Source organism: Eutrema salsugineum, unplaced genomic scaffold (genome assembly GCF_000478725.1).
Source record: "Eutrema salsugineum unplaced genomic scaffold, Eutsalg1_0 scaffold_1, whole genome shotgun sequence".
NCBI lineage: Eukaryota > Viridiplantae > Streptophyta > Magnoliopsida > Brassicales > Brassicaceae > Eutrema > Eutrema salsugineum.
In genome coordinates, this window is record NW_006256909.1 from 11,069,573 (window position 1) to 11,090,794 (window position 21,222).

Consider the following 21,222-nt stretch of genomic DNA (forward strand, 5'->3'; position numbering starts at 1 on the left):
AGACGTATAGTGGAGCAAGCGGCAAGTTTAGTTTCCAAGAAGGGGTTGGAGTTTGAGAGTAAGATCGAGCCCAAAGATGCAAGATTCAACTTTTTGAGGGATCCAACAGATGCTCATCACGCCTATTACAAGCACAAGCTCGCTGAAAACGTGCACGGAACCAAAACCGAGATCCGGATGATGATAGTGTTGATTATGAAGGTTTTCTCGAGCCTGAGGATCATCTAAGGAGTCTTGAGATCTTTGACACGCCTCCACATGTGAGAATTAATACTCTTATCGAGAGGACGGCTCTATTGGTTGCCCAAAACGGGTCTGAGTTTGAGAGTACGGTCATGAACCGTACTGCGGATGATCCAAGATTCAACTTTCTCAACATCCTAGATCCTGATCACGAATTTTATAGTAGCAAGCTTCGTCATTACTCTAAGTATCCAGGCAGACGAGCTCAACGTTTGAATGTTGTGTTGTATCAAATGCACATTGTGTACTCCCTGAGTGTGTACGCCCTAAAGGGATGAAGCTCATGGAGCTTGACACTATTAGGATCACAGCAAAGTTTGTGGCCTGGTACGGGGAAGATGTATTTTTGGGGGAACTGGCCAGAAGAGCTATGACAAAGCCTCACTTTCAGTTTCTAAAGCCCACTGATAGGTGGTTCCCTTTTTTTAAAGAAGTTGTTGCTTCGTGTTCGCAGGTATGGAAGCCCCCCCAAGATTTGAATGAAGATCTGAGAAAGAATCCTGATCAAATGGATTCCATTTTTAAAGATTTATTCTTGTTTACTCGTTTCCATGAGATTAATATAAAGCTTGATTCTCGGGCCAAAATATATTTTGCTAACAAGGAGTTGCCACCAACTGTGGAACAAAAGTTTGACGAGTTAGCCCTTGTTCCAGCCTTCCAGGCCAGTTTCTTGCTCAACATCCGGTATAAATGTTTTCTTCAGACTCTTATAGATAGCTTTTTTTTCCTTCTACTACTTTTCTTGAGTTGTATCCAATCTAATCAGCAGCAGTCAATCGAGAATGTTAATTTGTTCTTGAACTTTTTTTCGTCAGTCAATTTTTTCAAGAACCTTAAGATGCATTTTCATATATATAGTCCAATATTATATTTTAGTGTATAAATCGGTTTTGTTACAAGGACTTAACTTTTGCTTCATTTGGAATCTTTAGCTTCCAATAAAAAAAAAAAAAAAAAAAGAGATTGATGTAATCTTTTCTTGCATCGATCACTAAACCCTTGTCTTCTTAGTTTTTTTCACTCTTCCCCAGCAATGATCCGGTGATCGCCATCTCATTTTCCGGCCATCGACTGTCCCAGCCGCAGATATGTAAGCGTTCCAATCCTCAAGCACTTGTCTCAAATCAAAAATCTTGTTCTGTAGACCAAAACAACAATTGGCATGCATAGTGATTACTTTGCTCATCTCACGCCTCATTTGACAGAATCCTCGGAAGTAAACCGTGTCGAGAAACCTTATCGTAAGCCCGAGTTTTTTCGTGATATAACGGTCGTGTTTGATCTTGTTGAACACGTCCTGATCTTTCTTGCCTCCGAATCTCGACCTTGAACTGTACCAGTAATTGTAGAACTTGACAGTTCTTTGGTTGGCTTGGACGAAATAGAAACCGGTATTGACGAGGTTTCTCTTGTCCATAGAGTTGCCATTGTAGCTGTCACAAGAGACTTGGAAATCTCCTTTTGAAAATAGACGAGGAAATGGATCTCGAAGCCACATTATATCCATGTCCTATTTTCCAATTTCAAGAACAATTAACCTAAAAAATAGGTACAATATATATCTAATCAAATTTCAAGACTACCAATTTGGACCTATGTTTTATTTCACCATAATTAATTAGCGCTATGGTTAAAACCTCAAAGAATAAAAAGTCATCCACTCATTTTGAGTTGAAAAGTTAATGATTTCTAAATATTCACGTGAAATATATAGATAGATACCGTGGAGATGAAGCTATATCCGAGCTTCAAGAGGGAGCCCAAGAACTCAATACGACGCCACATCATTTTGAGATAATCTTGCGTCATGTAGTTCTTCTGGCCGGAGAAATCAACTCCTGCGGTCTTCAAGAAGTAGCAACGGTGGGGATAGACTTTCAAGCACCGTGAGTAGGCTTTCTCGTCTAGACATATCACCACAAGGTGACGGAGCAACCGCTTAGTCCCTTGGCCGACGTGAAAGCTCTCGATAAACAAGTCGAATATCGAGTTTGGTTCAGCCCAGGCCCGGTTTAAGAAAGTTATTATAACCGTTTTCTCCTCTGTCGCTGCTTCTCTCATGATATCTTCCAAACTTCTCACATCTTTTGATTCATACTGCCCAAAAACACAATAAATCAAAACTTATATGAGCCAAAAGAAACACCGGTCAAAGTAAACGCAATTTGCCTTCGAAAAAACATGTTTGCATCCAAAAAATGTTATGTAGTAGATAAATGTAAGTTACTTAACGAGATTGGTTTTGTTAGAGTCTTGTTTGGTCGGGATCGGCTGCAGCGACGTAAACGCGGAAAAACCGAGAAGCTGCGGCTGGATGGGAGATTCCCAACGGTAGCACACTAGGAGCATCAAAACAGTTGCGGTTAGGAAAACTGTGATCCTCTTCATATCTCTCCTCCCGATTATCAACTGTTCTCGCCGCAGCGAATTGTTGTTGCAACCTTCTTCGGTAATGCTAACGCTCCGTACATCAGCCATATTTGTTTCTCACAAGTGACATCAATTATTTCGAATGGAACGTATAAAAGCTTAATTTAATCATATGTTTACGTGAGATCATATAAATCCTTTTGGTGAGTGAGTAAATTTAGTTATCTTTGATCTATCCATCTTTTTCGATACTTTAATATCATAGAGAGAGAGATTTACGAAACCTCCAATGTAAACATCTAGTTTTTATTATATATGTGCCGTCTTTGTTAATGAATCTTTCTTCTTGGAAAATTACATTCTATATATAGTTCATCCCAAAATCTCTTCTAACCTTGTTTTTCTTGTTATGATTTTTTTTTTTTAAGACACCATCTTTTTGTTTCTGTCAAGCATATATAAAATTTACAACACATGTGGTCTGATGCTCATCAAGTCATCATACTTTTAGTCTTTGTATAATCACAAAATTCGAGTTTTGTTTATAGCCGTATAATACGTACCATCACATGTTTTGTCTTGACCGGAAAACAAAAACAAAGTATATTCATATAATTACTTGATAACCATAAACCATGTAAATAACAACATTAATCATCGCCAGTTTTCAACTTTTAACTAGATTAATAAATAATAACTGATCGATGTCCGACTTTCACCAAGCGCATTTATAATTTTTTAAAATGTAGAACTCATTATAGATCTAAACGTAATTTTTTTACCGAGCTAGACCATTTATCATAAGGTTTTCATCATATATAGGTTTATGTAATTAATTTCACTATCTAATATCTATCACTATATACTTGGATATTATTTCGTTTGGTCCGTTTATATTGATATTTATATAAAAGAAATTAAGAAATATATAAGAATACGTATTTTATCGTATTGATACGTATTATTTTGTTCTGCCCGTGTATATTCATACGTGATAAAAAGAAAAGAGAATACGTATTGATTCTCCGGATCCGGTTGACACATAAATGCAGTAAGCTAGCATTGGAAGAAAAGTGAATGACTTGAGCAAAAACGTAGTGATACCACTATGTAACCATCAAGCAAAATAAAGAATACTCTTTTGATACGTTCACACCTAGGAGTTTACTATTCCAATGTAATGTTGTGTCCACTCCAAGAAATTCCAGTAATTTAATTGCGAGATTCGAAATCGAAAATGCTGCAAATTTCACATTGGTTGAATTTTTTTTTTTATCTTATAAGAAATCGACTGAATACATGTCCATCGTTTAAAACAATGAAGACAATAATTTTGATAACTTTTCGTACGCAATAATGCATATGTCCTCTCCTACTTTATTCCTCGTGATACACATTTGATAAAACCTTTTGTTCCTTATCTTTAAAATGTGGCATGAGCCTTATAGCCTTACCACAACCAACCAAACCCAAACAACGCAAAAGTAAAAAAAACCTTCATGTTCTTGTATAGATCCCTAAACCATTTCCTTTCCAGATTCCTCCATTTCGGGAAACGACCAGAGCCAACGACTCAATCTCCTACATTCCCTCAAAACCAATCAAACCCACCAGAGAAAACAACCACCGTGAAGATGTCAAAACTCGACGGCGTAGAACATAAAACACTCAATGTTAACGGCATAAACATGCACTACGCAGAGATATCCGGATCAGGAAGAGACCCGATCATCCTCTTCATCCACGGATTCCCTGAGCTTTGGTACACGTGGCGGCACCAGATGGCTGCGCTTTCCTCCTTGGGATACCGTACGATCGCGCCGGATCTTCGAGGGTACGGTGACACAGACGCGCCGGAGAAAGTGGAGGATTACACTTACTTAAACGTGGTCGGAGACTTGGTGGCACTCATCGACGCCGTGACGACGAGCGGAGACGAGGCGGTTTTCGTGGTGGGTCATGACTGGGGAGCGATGATTGCGTGGCAGTTGTGTCAGTACCGACCGGAGAAAGTCAAGGCTCTGGTCAACATGAGTGTTGTGTTTTCTCCGAGGTATCCAGATCGAGTTCCGGTTCCGACGTTGAGACATGTCTTTGGTGACGATTATTACATCTGCAGATTTCAGGTAATTAATAGTTTAATTTGTTGCCCTAATGTTCTTTCATTTGGATTGGTTTGCAAGTTAAAGACTTGTATCAACCTAAACCGAACTAAATTAAATTAGACCAACCCAAACCAACATCGTCTAATAAGTTTTCGTTGTGGTCAGTATAATTAAATAAGGGATACAAAAACAAAATTAAAAATGACTTACTGGATTAGGAATTTAGGAAACGAGCTATGTTGACCAAAAGTAAATTTAGTTTTTGTTTACTCAAGTCTCAAACCATAATAATCAAATCAAACTAAAGTAAACCAGATCCGTCTGTGATGACTATCATGATGAAACCGAAATCGAAAACCGGATCAAACTAATTAGGCTTTGTTTGAGTTTTATAAGTTGCTCTCCAACCAAGCGAAATGGGACCGAATAAAACCAGAAATTCTGAACCGGAATGTCCACCTTTAAAATTTCATACGACTCTTTATAATAACTACATAAAAAAAAAAAACTCTTACCGGTTGGAGAAAAATCAAAACTGAATGAAAATTAGGGAAAATTCTAGTTTGGTTGATGAGAAATGGATTTTTATAATTCTATCATATAAAGGACTATATAAATCTAAATGTAAAAGAATAAATGTATATGAGTGATTATTTTTGTGATTTAGAAACCTGGAGAGATAGAAGCAGAGTTCAAAAAGTTGGGAACAGAGAATGTGTTGAAAAAGTTCCTCACCTACAAAACGCCTGGCCCGCTTTACCTCCCAAAACCCAAACTATTCAAACGCTCAGAAAACGCAGCGTCTGCGTTACCACCGTGGTTAACACAAGAAGACCTCGACTATTACGTCAACAAGTACGACAAGAAAGGCTTCACTGGACCAATTAACTACTACCGCAACATTGACCGGTACGCATATTTCCCCGGTTTAATAAGTTAAATCACAGATTTAACCAATCGGTCTAAATTTGGTTTGATTTTTATAACAGAAATTGGGAGCTGACTGCACCGTGGACCGGTGCTAAGATCAGTGTACCGGTGAAGTTCATAGTCGGAGATCAAGATTTGACGTACAATTCGCCGGGAGCTAAGGAATACATTCACGGTGGCGGATTTAAGAGAGATGTACCGTTGCTTGATGAAACCGTCGTGCTCAACGGATTGGGACATTTCCTCCATGAGGAGAGCCCTGACGAGATCAATCAACATATTCACAACTTTTTTCAAAAGTTCCTTGAAAAGTAAAAAACCACTCGTGTGTATTTGAAACGTTCAAATAAAAGAGAATAGCATTCGTGTGCACTTTACAATTACATGTAAGATCGATCTTGTTCACTTAGAATTTCAAATGAACAGCAAATAAAGCCCGGGAACTCGAATTCAGCTGGACTAAACCGGAAATAACATGAAACATAGAGCTGAGAATTTAAAACCGGTTAAGGGTAGATGTTTTTGTGAGAATGAAAAAGCACCACTGTAAATAGATTACAAGACAATGCCAAAGGCTGCATTGTCTAAGAAAGCTTGTAAGTAGAAGAAAGAAACACACTGGACAAACACAAATGCCGATATCAAACAGAATCGGATCGGATGAGAATGTTATCAGAGAGAAGAGGAGGCTTGGTTACGCAATTCTTGAAGGCGATTGGCGTGATCAGCATTGCAGTACATAAAGCTCTTCTTGCCAGATCCTGTGATAGTTTCCACGGTGGAGAATCCCAAGTATTCTTCCTCGCACTTCTTTTGGCAAATGTTAGCCATGAACTTGAACATCTCGTTCTTCTGGTTCCATGGTTGGTCTACATATTCTTGGATCGGCATCCACTGTAGGTGAAAAACGATATATACCAACCAGCTCAGGTGACGGTAACTTAAACATTTTCTTGGCTCATCAACAGTGAAAGAAGTTAGAATACCTTAGCTTGCAAAATCTCAGATTTTTGTTCAGTGATTTCGTAGGAGCGTGGACTTAAGACACAAAGGAAAAACAGATCCGATTTCTTTTTCAAGAATGATTTGTGGCTTTGCCTACGAGTACACAGAGTTAATCAATAAAGAACCGATGCGGTAAGCTAGATCAAATGTTTTCCAAGGCAATGAAACATAATTTACCTGAAAGACAACACTTCAACAAAATCTGCAACAATCTGAAGTAAATAACGTCCAATGAAAAAAAACACAGATTTTAGAATAAAATGGAAAGTAAAAGATCGTTAAAATAGATAAATTTGTTTCTGAAAGCAGGATATATACACCAGTTTCTTCTTGCACTTCCCTAGCTACTCCAGTGCAGATATCCTCACCCTGTGGATTTGGAATGTTATAATTAGAAGCAGCAAGAAAAATAAAACGAACACAACTTCATTTCTGCCATTCTCCTTTTAATTTCAAACTTGATCATCAATTCTCTTTCCAGGGACAAATGTTTGATACTATCGCAAATATGTATACCAAGCTGACTAGCCAAGTCGTGAACAGAATTTATGATGTAAAAAATTGATCTGAGTTATTGTAAACACTTTTAAGGTTCAGCGTCGAACAGAAGCTGTCAAAACTTGTTTTCTTCTCCAAATCACCACCAAGATAGACTGAAAAAATAAGAAACTCTCAACTCCCCTAGACAATATGCTTAAGACCATTTACAAGCCAAGCGCTCACTAATTGCTCTCTAACCGACTTACTACATCTACATTCAGTCCTAGCTTTAGATATAAGACTATCATTCAGTCCTAGCTAAGAGTTATTTTCTTAAGAAAATCGATGTAACTCACCTCGTTGACAACACCGGTAGGCAGCTTCCACACATTTTTATCTTTGAAATAACCACTCTTTTCCTGGACAACGAGAACCTGCGCCCATTGAAGAAATGTTTTCATAAACAAACATAATTATTATTCATTTAATTGTTATTCTGCTCTTCTTGAGTCCCCATGATTTAAACAAGGGAATCAAATTAATTGGTCTTTACCTCTTTAGTATTCTTGTTGATGACCAAAGCACCGACACCAACAACATGAGAAGCATTGGCTGGGATGGTATCATCAGTTTGAGAGATCCAAGATACAACCATCAAGTAATCAGGCTCAGCGTGGTGATATCTAAACCCTTCCTGAAGAATTATAATCACCAAACACAAACATCATTTCTAAAAAAAACTCTTACCAAAACTCAAGGATTCCAATAAATCATTAGCAAACCCTCTTACACTAACTGCAGGCTCTACAAGATTAGCAAATTTAAGAGGCAGCTTTATCCAAATTCCCTTCTTTCCCTGCAAATTAACACAAAAAAAAAAAAAACGAAGACTTTCATATGATTTCAGACCCTTAAGAGCTCACAATAAGAAAAGGAGAAACTTTATTATAGAATGAAATCTGAAAGTGGGGTTGTGGTAAAATACCTCTTCTCTCCAATGCGAAAGCGAAGCCTTAAGCCTTTCGGTGAAAACCTCAGCATCCATGGGTTCCTCTATGGTAACGGTAACGCCATTGAAATTGTCAGTCTCACCTTCAAGTAAAAGGATCTGATTCTCCATCACAATTCAACTCTCTTTGGATTAAGCCGAATTTGCTCCAAAGTATCTAGCTTGACGATATTTTTTATCAAAATCGAGCTGAACTGAATTGAATTGAATTGAATGGTCTCTGCCTCTCTGGGAAAAGATCGAACTCAACAAGACTTTATAAGGGAAGGTGAATGGTAGACATTGACTTGGTTCGACATTTTCCAGGAACACTGGCCAGAACTTTACTTTAATTAATCTTATAAAAAAAATAAATTAGACGAAGGAACGTTGAATCTTCCCGTCTCAGAGGGTTTGTATAAGTCATCTCTCTCATCTGGTCTCGTCGATGCATCCAAGAATGTTTTCAAAGTAAACGACATTAATCTATTAACTATGACAATTGCGTATGTTATTTACAAATTCAATTATTGATAAATGGGAAATTTCCAGAAAAGTTAATGTTTTCTTTTAAACAACAAAAAAATTGACAAATAAAAATAACCCTGCTGTTTTTAAAACATATTTTTCGTTTTGTCCTAAAGTTTGAATCCTTCCTACGAAACACTTTAGATTAGGATTTGATGTACAAAACCATCGAGCTCAGTGACTTGGGACATTTTCTCCACACGGAAAATCCTGACGAGATCAATCAACACATTCACAAGTTGGTTTACAATCAAAACTACTGATCTATCTACAATCTTTATCGATACGATCAAATAAAAACAAACTACATTCGTGTGTTTTTTTCACAATTACATGTAAATGTAATGATCTTGTTCAGTGGAATTTCAAATTTACGGCAAACATCGGATTAAGAAAGTCCGGGAAATCGGATTCAACTGGATTAAACCGGAAAAACAGAATTTAAACCGAACATGATCGGATTTAACCGTGTGAAAATCCTCCACTTCTTAACCAAGTTTGATCGGACCGGTCTAGACTGCTCCGGAGTCCGGACTTTGTTGCTACTTGGTATTCAGTACTTACGCAGATCAAAAGGATAAGAACAAATTTTCCCCAAATTTGAAAATTTCGATCATTTCTTATTAGCTTCTCTTACGGATGGATCTTACTTTCAGTCACAGATTTGTGAAGGTTAATGGAATCAATATGCACATCGCCGAGAAAAGTCCCTCCGTCGCCGGGAACGGTGCTTTTGACGGGGCTTTACGACGTCCGGTGATACTCTTTCTCCACGGATTCCCGGAGCTCTGGTACACGTGGCGACACCAGATGGTGGCACTTTCTTCGTTAGGTTACCGGACAATCGCGCCGGACCTGCGCGGATACGGCGACACCGAGGCACCAGAGAGCGTGGACGCGTACACAAGTCTACACGTGGTCGGAGATCTGATTGGATTGATCGACGCGGTGGTCGGAGATCGTGAGAAGGTGTTCGTGGTGGGACACGATTGGGGCGCAATTATCGCTTGGAATCTCTGTCTTCTTCGACCGGATAGAGTCAAGGCTCTGGTCAACATGAGTGTGGTGTTCGATCCTTGGAATCCTAAGAGGAAACCGATCTCGACCTATAGATCATTCTATGGCGATGACTACTACATCTGCAGAATTCAGGTCCATCTTCTTCAGCTCAATAAACTTTAATGAATCTCTCAGTAGAACACAGTAGTTAGTTGATAGCGTAGTAGTAATCTTTGAGTATTGTTGGACATGTTTGAAGAAGAGATCAATGTTGCTGAAAATCTGCTTGAATTCATCTTTTGGCTGTAGTGTTTGTTTGTGACTTAGGTGAAACATGGAACTGATCATATTCACAGGCCAAACATTAGCTTACCAGTATTAGAGTTATGGATCAAATTTACTGTGTTCTACTACATCTGCAGATTTCAGGTCCATCTTCTTCAGCTCAATAAAATTGAATCGACTATAATGAATCTCTCAGTTGTTGATAGCTTGTTGATATTGTAGTAGTGAAAGTGATCTTTGAGTATTGATAATGTTGGACATGTTTGAACAAGAGATCAGTTTGAATTCATCTTTTGATCGTAGTGTTTGATCCTGACTCAGGTTGAAACATGAAACTGATCATATTCACAAGACAGACATTAGCTTACCAGTAAAAGAGTTATGATCAGATTTTCTAACCTGAATGAACATTTGCTAGTTTGTTTGCGATTGAAGCTTGTCATCAAGATTCGTGTGTGGCTGTTTCTAATCAGAAGAATGGGTTTACGTTGCAGGAGTATGGGGAAATAGAGGCGGAATTCGCTAAAGTTGGCACGGAACGAGTTCTCTTAGAGCTCTTAACGTATCGTAATCCTGGTCCTATACTCTTACCTAGAGGAAAAAGCTATGATGATCCCGTTTCACTGCCCTCTTGGCTAACTGAGTATGATGTCAAATATTACGTTTCCAAGTACGAGAAGAGTGGCTTCACTGGACCATTAAACTACTACCGAAACATGGACCGGTATGTTTCCTGTAATTCTCAAATTACTAATCTATCCTGTATACGCCCTATTGAACTTTCTTGAAATACATTCTCTGCATTGCTCTTTGCAGAACATGGGAGCTGATGGGGCCACTCTCAAAGGCTCAGGTGAAAGTTCCGGTTAAGTTCATAATCGGCGACCAAGACTTGACGTATCACATCCCAGGCACCAAGAAGTACATCCAAGAAGGCCGGTTTAAGAGCCACGTACCGTTGTTGGACGAAGTTGTGGTAATGAAAGGCGTTGGACATTTTCTCCATGAGGAAAGTCCTGACGAGATAAGTAAACACATCCACGACTATTTTCTCACTTTTTAGAGCCATTTATAATGTATTTAGGGATCATATATTCCACAGTAAAGCAGGAAACGAGAAATATGCAAAGTTTGTATAGCTAAGCGTGATAACAACATTTTTGTGATCTTTTTGTCAAACAAATTTTGGCTATGAGATTGTCAAATGCCATTTACTTACGATAAAGACATAATATTTGTGATCTTGGGAATTTCCAAAACCACCCTAACTGATTTTACCCCACCAAATTTTCCTCGAGCAAAACCTAAGCAAAAGTGATAAGCGGTAACTCAAATCGGGTTATAACTTGACCGTGGCCGGTTACCTGCACCGAGCCAACCCCGGCGAGCAGTTTGTTCATCGAGAAACAAATCATCAGTACAACGGGAAGCGGCGTGAGCTCCGACGATGAGAAGACCAATGACCAGCGGAACCAGAGCGTTTTCGCCCACGTCTGTATACACCAACGCCAAAATAGTCACCGAGCTGAGTAAACCAGTGAGTAAACCAAGGACGATCCGGTCATCCACTTCTTTCTCCGAATTCACAATCGGACCGTTGGTGTCTCGCGAGAAATAGAGGAGGATCCAGGCGGTGAAGAGGACGAAAAAGACGACCATAGAGATCGGGTGGTAAAGCAAGCGGAGGAAAACAGTGGCGAGGACGGCGAGAGCGTAGTTTGCGCGGAAGTAAGAGAGGTTTCGCCTTAGTTGCGCCATGGCCTCGATGAATCCGCGAGGGAGAGAGATCGCCGACAGATCAAGAAGCTCTCGCCATGGACGGAGCTTCGTGATCATCGATAGCGTCGTCTGCTTGGCGCGTGCACTCAACCTCCCGATGATTGTGTTGGAAGTGGAAGGAGCTACTTCTTCACCACCATCCATAACTGTACGGTACGACGGAGGTTTTTTGATTCTATTGGGTTGGACACTTGGACTTGGTGTCTGTTCAGATGACAAAGACAAACCCTTTAGACTTTGGAAGAGAGAGAGAGAGTTTTAGAGTAAGTTTATTAGAGAAATTAATGTGGGTTCTTTTGAAGAATATTAAAATAATAAAGGAAAGCATTAGGATTGTAGAAAAGGAAGCACTCTATATTAAAATATTAGAGAAATCAACTGTGATTCGTATAAAGCAAGAAGACGACGAAAAAGTAAGGGAGAGAAAGAAAATGCTATGCTTGAACCAATCACAATCACAGTTTGTTATATTTAAATAAGGATCGATCCTTAAAATCTCTAAAGAATATTTAGATAAATCTTTGTGTTTAAACCTCTTTTTTAATTAAAAAAAAATTATTAAATGTCAAAAATACAACAAAAAACTATTGATAAACATGGTCTTATAACATGTGCAATAGGATTTTTAACCTAGTTTTTTAAGATTTTTTTAATAAAATAAAATTTAAAAAATAGTTTAAACTAATACCATCTCCAATGGTAGGTTTTACAAAGACTCTTACCAATTAAAATAAAGAATAAAATTAATAAAATAAGAGAGAGGGTTCTAAAAATCCTTATTTCAAAACCCCATTGTGTAGAGTATCTACATGTGTCTCATTCATATTGGTTAGTTTTTAATTTTAGAATTAAAATTTAATTATATAACTATATTATATTAAAATATTAATATTTATTTGTTTACATACCCAAAATGAATATTCTACTATTGGAGATGGTCTAAGAGACATAAAAACGTTTCTTAGAAGAGATGTGTCAATATTTTACATGTTCTTCATTTTTCTTTCCTCTAGTGTCACATTTCATTTTTTTATATATTCTGAATTCGTTTTTCTTTTCTTTTTGGATCTTCTCTTTCTATAAGTTTAATATTATAAAAATAAATAAAAAATCTAAATAGATCTCTATGTTGCACATACTATTAGACATTAAAGTCTGTTGATTCACTTTCCAATAAATAATTACTATGTATTTGTTTTACACCTTGGAGTTTCAATGTTATAAACTAAAAACTGAAAAGAATTAAAACACCTATTTAAAACATACTAATAAAGCAAGTTCTTTGTCTCCACATAATTGTATATTAAATAAATGTATTGAACTCATAAACCAATTGAACTAAAACAAAAGCGAGTTATTCATCTCCACATAATTGTTTTTCATCTTTTTTTCTTCTTATTATTTTTTAGTTTTTCTTTTTTATCGTTTTTTCTTATATTTTTTCATCGTCTTCCATCTTTGTCTTCTTCGACCGGATAGATTCAAGGCTCTGGTCAACATGAGTGTGGTGTTCGATCCTTGGAATCCTAAGAGGAAACCGATATCGACCATTAGATCATTCTATGGCAATGACTACTACATCTGCAGATTTCAGGTCCATCTTTCTTCAGCCCAATAAATTTGAATCGACTCTAATGAATCTCCCAGAGAACACAGTAGATTGTTGATAGCTTGTTGATATCGTAGTAGTGATCATTTGAGTATTGATAATGTTGGACATGTTTGAAGAAAGAGATCAATTTTTGCTGAAATCAGTTTGAATTTATCTTTTGGCTGTATTGTTTGTTTCTTTGACTCAGATTGAAACATGGAACTGATCATATTCACAATATAAGCTTTACCAGTAAGAGAGTTATGATCAGATTTCTTATCATTACTAGATACCTAGATTTCTTTCTTTTTGATGTCTATATCTCTTCTAGAGAATCCTTTCTCGACCTTGCCATTTTATAATATGCTCTTTTTCTTTTCGAGGATTCTTATCTTTGGAATCAGTAGGTCTATCATGCTTCATGCGATCTTTATCCTCTATAGCAGTTGATATTATCCTCCGGCCCGGGACATCAATATTAATTGGAGCACAACTGGTATCACTTAATTAGGGTCAGGCAATGCTTCTGACATCAAATTTGCTTAACTTTGCAAGTAACTTATCTTTCAAATTTTTAGTGCACATTCTTTCTGAGGATCAATATAATGTCTTTCACTGATTCTCCAGCTGTTTATTTTCTCCCCCTTCCTTAATTGTTGGAAATACTGACTGACTGAAATTACAGTCTGTAATTATAATATTATCCCTTATTTGCTGGTTTTAATACATTTACTCATCAAGGGAGATTTCATCAAAGGAGATTCATATCCAACATATATTTCTCTTTTGAGGTCCCATCATAGATCAATATGGTAGAGCAACATTATCCAAAACTTTTAGATGGAAAACATCTGGTTCCTGACCAAAATCAAACCTTGGGGAGAACTCAAAATTATTCATTGGCATAATGTGATTTAATGTTGTTTCAGTTTAATCAATTAACCAAATACTTTCGCAAAGATACATAGTGGATGATCAATCCAAAATATCTCTTTTTATATGTACCAGAAATTTGACTTTTTCCAAATTTATGGAGAGAGAAAGCTGCATTATGAAACTTTCATTATGGACAACATATAAGAATCTCCTGGGTCTTTAATGAATGTCCATATACTTTCTGATTATTTTACGCATTACTATTGATCCAGAATGGCTTAACCGGTAATGCCAAAACAGTGAGATTTTCAGTAAACTTTTTGTTTACTAGACCCATTTATATCTCATATACTAGTGTAGTAAAATCCAATAAAGAATGCAAGTGGTTTCTCTAAATTACTTTTACTGTCTTGGATATATGTGAAGATTTTAAATATTTCCTTCACTCATTGTCTCAACTTGATAAATCTTAAAATCTTTTGGATTTTCTTTACGCATGATTTATCGAACATGAGTGTGAAGATGATCTTCTAGATGTTCCACTTACTATGAATTGTGTGATTCTGCAATTCTTCCCCTCGAGATGATGATGACACTTCAGGTCCATTCATCTCGAATTGAATCCCACTCTAGTATCAACAACATACCCAACTTGGGTTTTGTATTATATCTTAGATCCTTTTGACCTTTGAGACTTTAGAGAGTATAATCCATTAATGATTTCAAATCATTTCCATAGGCAATCATATCTGCTCTTCTGGAGCTTCCAATATTTTATATAATCTCATCTTGTACTCACACTAGTTTATTTTATCATCATATGATAGACATATCTCTTGTATGTTACTATCTTTATTTTCTCACTTCTAGTGAGTATCTAAGTTCTTAAAAGAAACTCTTTGGCCTCAAACTTGATCTTGACCATATCCATATCCATATCCACGTTAATGCCTGCAACCACTTCTATAGCCACTTATTCGGCCTTTATCAATTATATGGTTTTTTCTTTCTCAATATATGATGTCACATTCGCTTCAAAGAATGAATTATCTCAAATCTGAAGTGTTTCTTGAATTTTCTCTTTATAACTCATTATCATGCCCAATTACAGACTGTAACTCATGTAATTTTAGATTCAACAAAATATATCATAATGGGCTTTGAGCAATATCACTTTGATTATATCATTCTCTTATATTTTTTCTTATATTTTTGAGAGATATGTGGATCTTTTATGGTCAAGTACTCAATCTTATGATCATCCAAAAATTAGTTACAAAAAATAATAATCACATAAAATAATTTAATCATATGTCTAATACAAAATGAAATCGTATCTTTAACTAAGAGGTGGAAAATAAAGTTACTGAAATAGACCAATGGTGTTCTTCTTATTTGCTTAACAATCATGATATAGTTACCACAATAACAAAATTATAATCAAAGTATACCAGCAGAAGAATTCTTCTTCCATAATTGCATACATAATCGAAATTTAGTTTTGTAAACATAAAATTTAGTTTATGTTTACCATAAAGTATGTAAACATAAAGTAATAAGACAATTGCTAATCATATAATGAAAGCGTATATATTAGTATAAAAATGCAAAAAAAAATTAACAAAAAATATACTTAACAATAGAGAATAAAAAACAAATAAATCCAAACTATTATTAGATTTTCAAACAATTAAATAAAAAATTATATCAATCTGTGCAAACGTAAAAAAAATCACTAATTTATTATTTAAAACAGAGAGGATTAATGATGTCTTAGAGAGGAATATATTAGATTTATTTATTATTCAACTCTAGATGTCCAATCTTAATTCCTACTTCAACTTTATTTATTTATTTATTTATTTATCATCATAAATTTTCGATGTGAAACAAATACAATATATGTTATGGTCTTATGGGCCTTATAATGAACATCTAATTAATAATTCATAACAAATACTAAGTTAAAACCAAATTAGGGATTCTTGTATTTTTATCTTTTCTTATGTGATATATTCTTTGAAAAACATCAAAACCTACGATTCCAAATGTTTCCCATATCTAAACCGGTTTAAGAGTCATTGTTTTCGAAATCACAAATGAAAGGGAAACGAAGTTTTACATTAATGCTATATTCTCTCCCTCCCAAGTGTAAGGACAATACAGTAAATGATGAAAATTAGAGACGATTTATTACCACAAATGATTTCACATTTTATACGAAAGAAAACAACAACAAACAAAACAACAACAAACAAAACAACACTTAGCTCAAAGGCTTTACACGTCTATCGACATCGAATTGAACTTCAGATAGACCCGTGATCCCTGCGGTTATCTTCTGGCCTATCTTTACAGGTCCAACACCTTCTGGTGTACCTATAATGTGAAGGCATTGTCTCATAAATTTAACGTTTGGTTCCAAATGTTTTGATATGGGAAAAAAAAAACAGAATTTATAAGTAAAATACCTGTCAAGATGACATCTCCTTCGTAAAGGGTCATTATAGAACTTATGTAGCTGATGAGGTATGGGACCTTGAAGATCATATCTTTTGTCAAACCCTTCTGTCTTGTTTCACCATCGACCTGTCACAAAATGGATTCAGTTTGGTCTTTGCAGATTGTTAAGGAGGGAGATGACTTCATAAGTGACAAAAAGACAAGAGAGTTAGGGGGACAAACCTTGAGCCAAAGTTCTAGATTATCAGGATCATGCACCATCGCCTTTGGCAGCTGAAACACGGCAAGAGATACAAAATTGAAACTAGGAGATTAAAAAGAGTTTTGATTCTCAACAAGATAGGCATATGATCTCATGTCATGTTGGCTGTGAAAGCATCACTACTACAACAGCATTTTTCCATATAATCTATACACGGCATGTTGAAAGTAGCATTCTAGGTTTCAGAAGAATACTTACAACAGAGCTGATTGGAGTGAAAGTATCTTGTCCTTTAGCAAGCGTCCACGGGAGACCAGATGCCTGACAACGAGAATTTAAACATGATTTATATGCTTAAGCACAAAACTAAATATTTAGTTATCTTCCCATGCTTAGGTTAATAAACAGATCGCTGAATATGCAAAACCACACATCCATTATTTGGTGATGGGAAATAGTGATTAAAAACAGTCTGAACAGCCCAAATCATGAACGCAAATGGGAAAATCTCGATTCATAGATGACTTATCAGCTCATAGAACACTTTTCATTAACGGGTAAGTTCTATCATCGATGTTTTGATCATTCGTATGGCTATTAACATACACAAGTTCAAAGGATTGGGCAAATCCAGACTTGCAGAGAACTAAGAAGAACTTTGTAAATATATAAAACCCCACAAGAACTATTGATATGAGCTCAAATCAAGTTTTCTACCTTAGCAGAAGCTTGGAGCTCCCTAGCAGTCATATCAAGAGCAACCGCATATCCTTAAAAAACAAGAGATGCAATAAGAAACAAGATTATACATATTTAGAACTAAGCAGATAATATAAAACAAATACCTCCAATGTAATCCATGGCTATTGATTCTGGTACATCTCTAGCCTTCTGTCCGATAACTAGAGCGAGTTCCACTTCATGGTGAAGTGAATCCAGAGGATGTGGGATCTCGATTGTTCCTCCATTCTCCAAGTATGATGATGTGGGCTTTAAGAATATAACTGGTTCCTGTTTTTTCACAATCAACGATCAGAGCTGTGCAATTCAATTTCTAAATCGCAAAATGGAAAACAAAATCATTCGATCTCGGAACCTTGGGAACGGCGTTGCCTAGCTCTTTGGCGTGAGCGGCGTAGTTACGACCAACGCAGACGATCTTCGTGCCTTGCTTAAACATCCTCTGTATCATCGACGTCGCCATTTTCCGATCGATACAATTACAAACACCCTTTTTCTCTTCTTCTTCTTCTTCTCTTCTTCTTCTTCTTCCTTCTCCTTTCGGTCTAAATCGTGGAACAATGAAAAAAATAAAATCGTGGAACAATGGAATACTGCAAAATTTGTAATTTATTTCACCGAGTCAGTTCTAAACAAAAATTTACTCGTTTAGCCCACAAAAACGACATTTACTCTTTCAACCCCTAAAACTCTATTGTTTTACATACGAAACCACTTAACTTCGAAAATGACAACTTTTGTCGTTAGTGACCAGCACTAAAACTAAATGAAAGACTGATTCTTTGTGATCAAGGAAAGGCCTTAGGATTATTGTTTCGAAATTAGAATTTAATCTTTAGAGGTTTGGTATTTCTATCTAAATTCAGAGTCCTTTTTGCTGTTTCTTTTCAATAGGGTTTGAATATAGGGGTAAGGATCATTTATTGTAAACTATTACGTTAATTTTGATAAATCTATAATATTTTCTGGTTCTAATATAAATTTTATGTTTTGAGAATTTGAAAAATTAGGATTTGAGATAGCAATTGGTCGATTGGACCAATGAAAAGAAGGAAGAGAAAGCAACCATAAACCTGAATTAAGATTTCTCAAAGCTGATTTGGTAAAATCAAATATACATTTGAAGATGCATGACATGTACTGAAAGACTTTTAAGGGTTTATTCTCCAAATTTTTGCTGGTTAAAAGCCTTAAATCCATACATACACAGACATACAAAACAAGAATCTAACTACAACGTGATGATAATAATGCGATTGAACGAACATCACATTTTTTTGCCAACGATTTTTTCTTTATGGGACCAAATTCTTAACCCGACTTGAAGAGCAGAACAGCTTTTTGGTCGAGGTAGAAGTAAACGAAATGGTTTGTCTCGTGTGTTACATAAGAACCTGCATGGAAAATGAAAAGGTAAAGGAACGAGTAAAGATTATAAGCAAGAACACAAAGTAGAGAAATACCGAAGAATAAGTACAAAACACAAACAGCATTCAGATTCTAATCGACACATCATAGAAGCCAGTACGGTTTTAGAAATTATTTGTTTGTTGTAATACCATCTAATGCACATGAACAAGAACGCAAATGCTTTTGGTTAGAAAAGAAAAGCTCAAATCCTAGATCTGCAAGGCTAATGTGTGGTACCACATTATGATATAGAACATTGAATTATATACTAAATGCAGAGGAAATGTAATTTATCAAGGAAGCAGTAAAGACTGAACATATGAAGATCTGAACAAGGAAGAATGTATTCCAGTGAAGTACATAGCTTGGTGATACCGAGAAATCAATCATCTGCAGTTTAAAACTTATATCATGGGGCCAAACCCGACCCAAACTCTCTCCAACACTAGGTGCACAAAAACCATTCAAAAGCAAGACGTAACAACCTTTCCAAAATAAGTCTATGAAGAACAGAGAAGCAACCAAAGATTGATTTCAATCACTATTAACCAGTCGAGAATCAAAGAATGATTGGCAGCAGCAAAATTACATGAGCCAAAGACGATGATATGTTAAAAGCTAGATTGAGTTACTACGAGATCACTATCTAACTGGGCACTTTTGCTCAAACAATGTAGAAGAAGTTAAGTTGAGAGGGAACTAACCAAAGTTGCGACCAACAATGCAATGCCAAGTAGCACCATGTTTCTTGTCAAACTCCTTCTTTATATTCTCAGCTATATCCTTCTCCACACTGTAATTCTCAAATGCCTGCAAAATTGAATCTCAGAATCTGAAATGTAAAGCTTCATGTAGCGACTATACATAATCACTCACAGAGTTACTTCCAGAGACTCTAAGTTGAACCAAACGATTGGGATTCAGAAAAAAAAAAAAAGTTCCATAGCCTGTAACAAGAGATCGAATCTAGTTCCGTACACAGTAATTGAGCTTCGTATAATCAGCTTTCGAATATTGAGCGCACTAAGATCAAATCGAGATCCTAAAACAGCTCAGTGACTGTTGCTGAAAATCCCAAGGCACAATCAGTATCAACTCATACCCTATAACTATCAAGATAAGAAATCCCTAAATTCGAAGAATGTATCCACACAACGAATCGGAGAAAATGAGGGATAGAGAGAGTAGACTAACGGTGATAGCGATATCGATAGCCTCCTTCTGCATATCCTCTTTCATATCAGCACTCTTGATGACAGCTCGTTTTCCCGGCGGTGGAGAAGCTTCAAGTTTCGGAAGACTAGATCTCCGGTCATCGGAGATAGTTTGCGCCGGTGCACCTCCGTTAATACTCTTCTTCCTCCTCTCGTCACTCATTTTTTCCTTCGTCGGTGAATATGCTGAAGAAATAAGCTAAAACCAGAAAAGAAAAGAAGAGAAGAGAAGAGACGAGAAACCGTAAAGCACGGCGAGGACGAGTCGGGGTACAAATTACATATATACTCTCTCTAGTCAGAGCACACTAAGACCAGGTCCAGTAGTGGTTTGTTGGACGGATTTGGCTCGAGTTTTAAAACGAAATAGACTTTAAAAAAAAAGAAAAAAAGCCCAAATTCAACGGATCGGTTCATCCGAAAGAGCTTGATGAATCCGCATCCCAGACACATGGCGAAGCGTGAGAAGATGATTTTTCATGTCATTTTTGGGGAAGAAAAAAAAAATTTTCCCAAAAATTCATTTCTCCTTCACGAGTTTTTTTATTTTCTTTCTTCCTCTCCTACGGCGATTCTCGTCGCCTCCGTCAAATTCCTTGAAACCATCGACTTTTACCAGTGTATTGGACAACCAAGGGTTGGGCTTCCGTATTTATTGTCGAAGTAAGCGTTTTTTCTCTTCTTTTTGCCCGATTTCATTCGATAATGGGAAATTAGGGTTTTGAATTTCATGGGAAAAATTTCAAATCTCTAATTGATGGTTTAGGTTGGGTTATAGTGTCGATTTCGAGTCATCTCACTTCATTCAAACACAAAAACGATTAGAAGTTAATATTTTGGGAGATTTGAAAAGAAATTGAAATCGGTAAAATTAGGGTTCATTTGAAAAGGGAAAATTTTTTGGGGCTTTCATTTGGGGTTGCAATTGGGGTATAATACAATAAAATTCAACCGTTTTTCACTTGCTTTCGAATACGAATTCATGTTATACTGTTTATTTGGTGAATTTT

General features: G+C 36.4%; 7 protein-coding genes across 7 annotated transcripts; 2 read left to right on the forward strand and 5 right to left on the reverse strand.

Annotated features, from left to right (window-relative positions):
• Positions 1-1,225: 1,225 nt before the first annotated feature.
• Positions 1,226-2,738, reverse strand: LOC18028565 (uncharacterized protein At4g15970). Its single transcript, XM_006414348.2, has 3 exons — positions 2,479-2,738; positions 1,969-2,343; positions 1,226-1,756 (listed from the first exon to the last, which is right to left on the reverse strand). The coding sequence occupies exons 1-3, from the start codon at positions 2,722-2,724 to the stop codon at positions 1,238-1,240; spliced, it is 1,140 nt and encodes a 379-aa protein (XP_006414411.2). The 5' UTR covers positions 2,725-2,738; the 3' UTR covers positions 1,226-1,237.
• Positions 2,739-4,074: 1,336 nt separating this feature from the next.
• Positions 4,075-6,037, forward strand: LOC18028566 (epoxide hydrolase A). Its single transcript, XM_006414349.2, has 3 exons — positions 4,075-4,742; positions 5,389-5,630; positions 5,711-6,037. The coding sequence occupies exons 1-3, from the start codon at positions 4,116-4,118 to the stop codon at positions 5,964-5,966; spliced, it is 1,125 nt and encodes a 374-aa protein (XP_006414412.1). The 5' UTR covers positions 4,075-4,115; the 3' UTR covers positions 5,967-6,037.
• An 85-nt stretch (positions 6,038-6,122) lies between these two features.
• LOC18028567 (nudix hydrolase 7) lies at positions 6,123-8,503 on the reverse strand. The gene is made up of 8 exons (XM_006414351.2): positions 8,122-8,503; positions 7,927-7,992; positions 7,690-7,830; positions 7,493-7,570; positions 6,975-7,025; positions 6,834-6,868; positions 6,638-6,749; positions 6,123-6,545 (listed from the first exon to the last, which is right to left on the reverse strand). The coding sequence occupies exons 1-8, from the start codon at positions 8,254-8,256 to the stop codon at positions 6,324-6,326; spliced, it is 840 nt and encodes a 279-aa protein (XP_006414414.1). The 5' UTR covers positions 8,257-8,503; the 3' UTR covers positions 6,123-6,323.
• Positions 8,504-9,209: 706 nt separating this feature from the next.
• Positions 9,210-11,157, forward strand: LOC18028568 (epoxide hydrolase A). The gene is made up of 3 exons (XM_006414352.2): positions 9,210-9,804; positions 10,431-10,660; positions 10,753-11,157. The coding sequence occupies exons 1-3, from the start codon at positions 9,292-9,294 to the stop codon at positions 10,997-10,999; spliced, it is 990 nt and encodes a 329-aa protein (XP_006414415.1). The 5' UTR covers positions 9,210-9,291; the 3' UTR covers positions 11,000-11,157.
• Positions 11,133-11,960, reverse strand: LOC18028569 (PRA1 family protein E). The gene has a single exon (XM_006414353.2). It carries the CDS (start codon positions 11,857-11,859, stop codon positions 11,266-11,268), a length of 594 nt encoding a protein of 197 aa, XP_006414416.1. The 5' UTR covers positions 11,860-11,960; the 3' UTR covers positions 11,133-11,265.
• Positions 11,961-16,352: 4,392 nt separating this feature from the next.
• Positions 16,353-18,178, reverse strand: LOC18028570 (probable acylpyruvase FAHD1, mitochondrial). The gene is made up of 7 exons (XM_006414354.2): positions 17,944-18,178; positions 17,693-17,858; positions 17,565-17,617; positions 17,106-17,168; positions 16,868-16,918; positions 16,654-16,771; positions 16,353-16,561 (listed from the first exon to the last, which is right to left on the reverse strand). The coding sequence occupies exons 1-7, from the start codon at positions 18,049-18,051 to the stop codon at positions 16,449-16,451; spliced, it is 672 nt and encodes a 223-aa protein (XP_006414417.1). The 5' UTR covers positions 18,052-18,178; the 3' UTR covers positions 16,353-16,448.
• Positions 18,179-18,660: 482 nt separating this feature from the next.
• On the reverse strand, positions 18,661-20,537 carry LOC18028571 (dynein light chain 2, cytoplasmic). Its single transcript, XM_006414355.2, has 3 exons — positions 20,193-20,537; positions 19,703-19,808; positions 18,661-18,982 (listed from the first exon to the last, which is right to left on the reverse strand). The coding sequence occupies exons 1-3, from the start codon at positions 20,373-20,375 to the stop codon at positions 18,900-18,902; spliced, it is 372 nt and encodes a 123-aa protein (XP_006414418.1). The 5' UTR covers positions 20,376-20,537; the 3' UTR covers positions 18,661-18,899.
• Between the last annotated feature and the right edge of the window lie 685 nt (positions 20,538-21,222).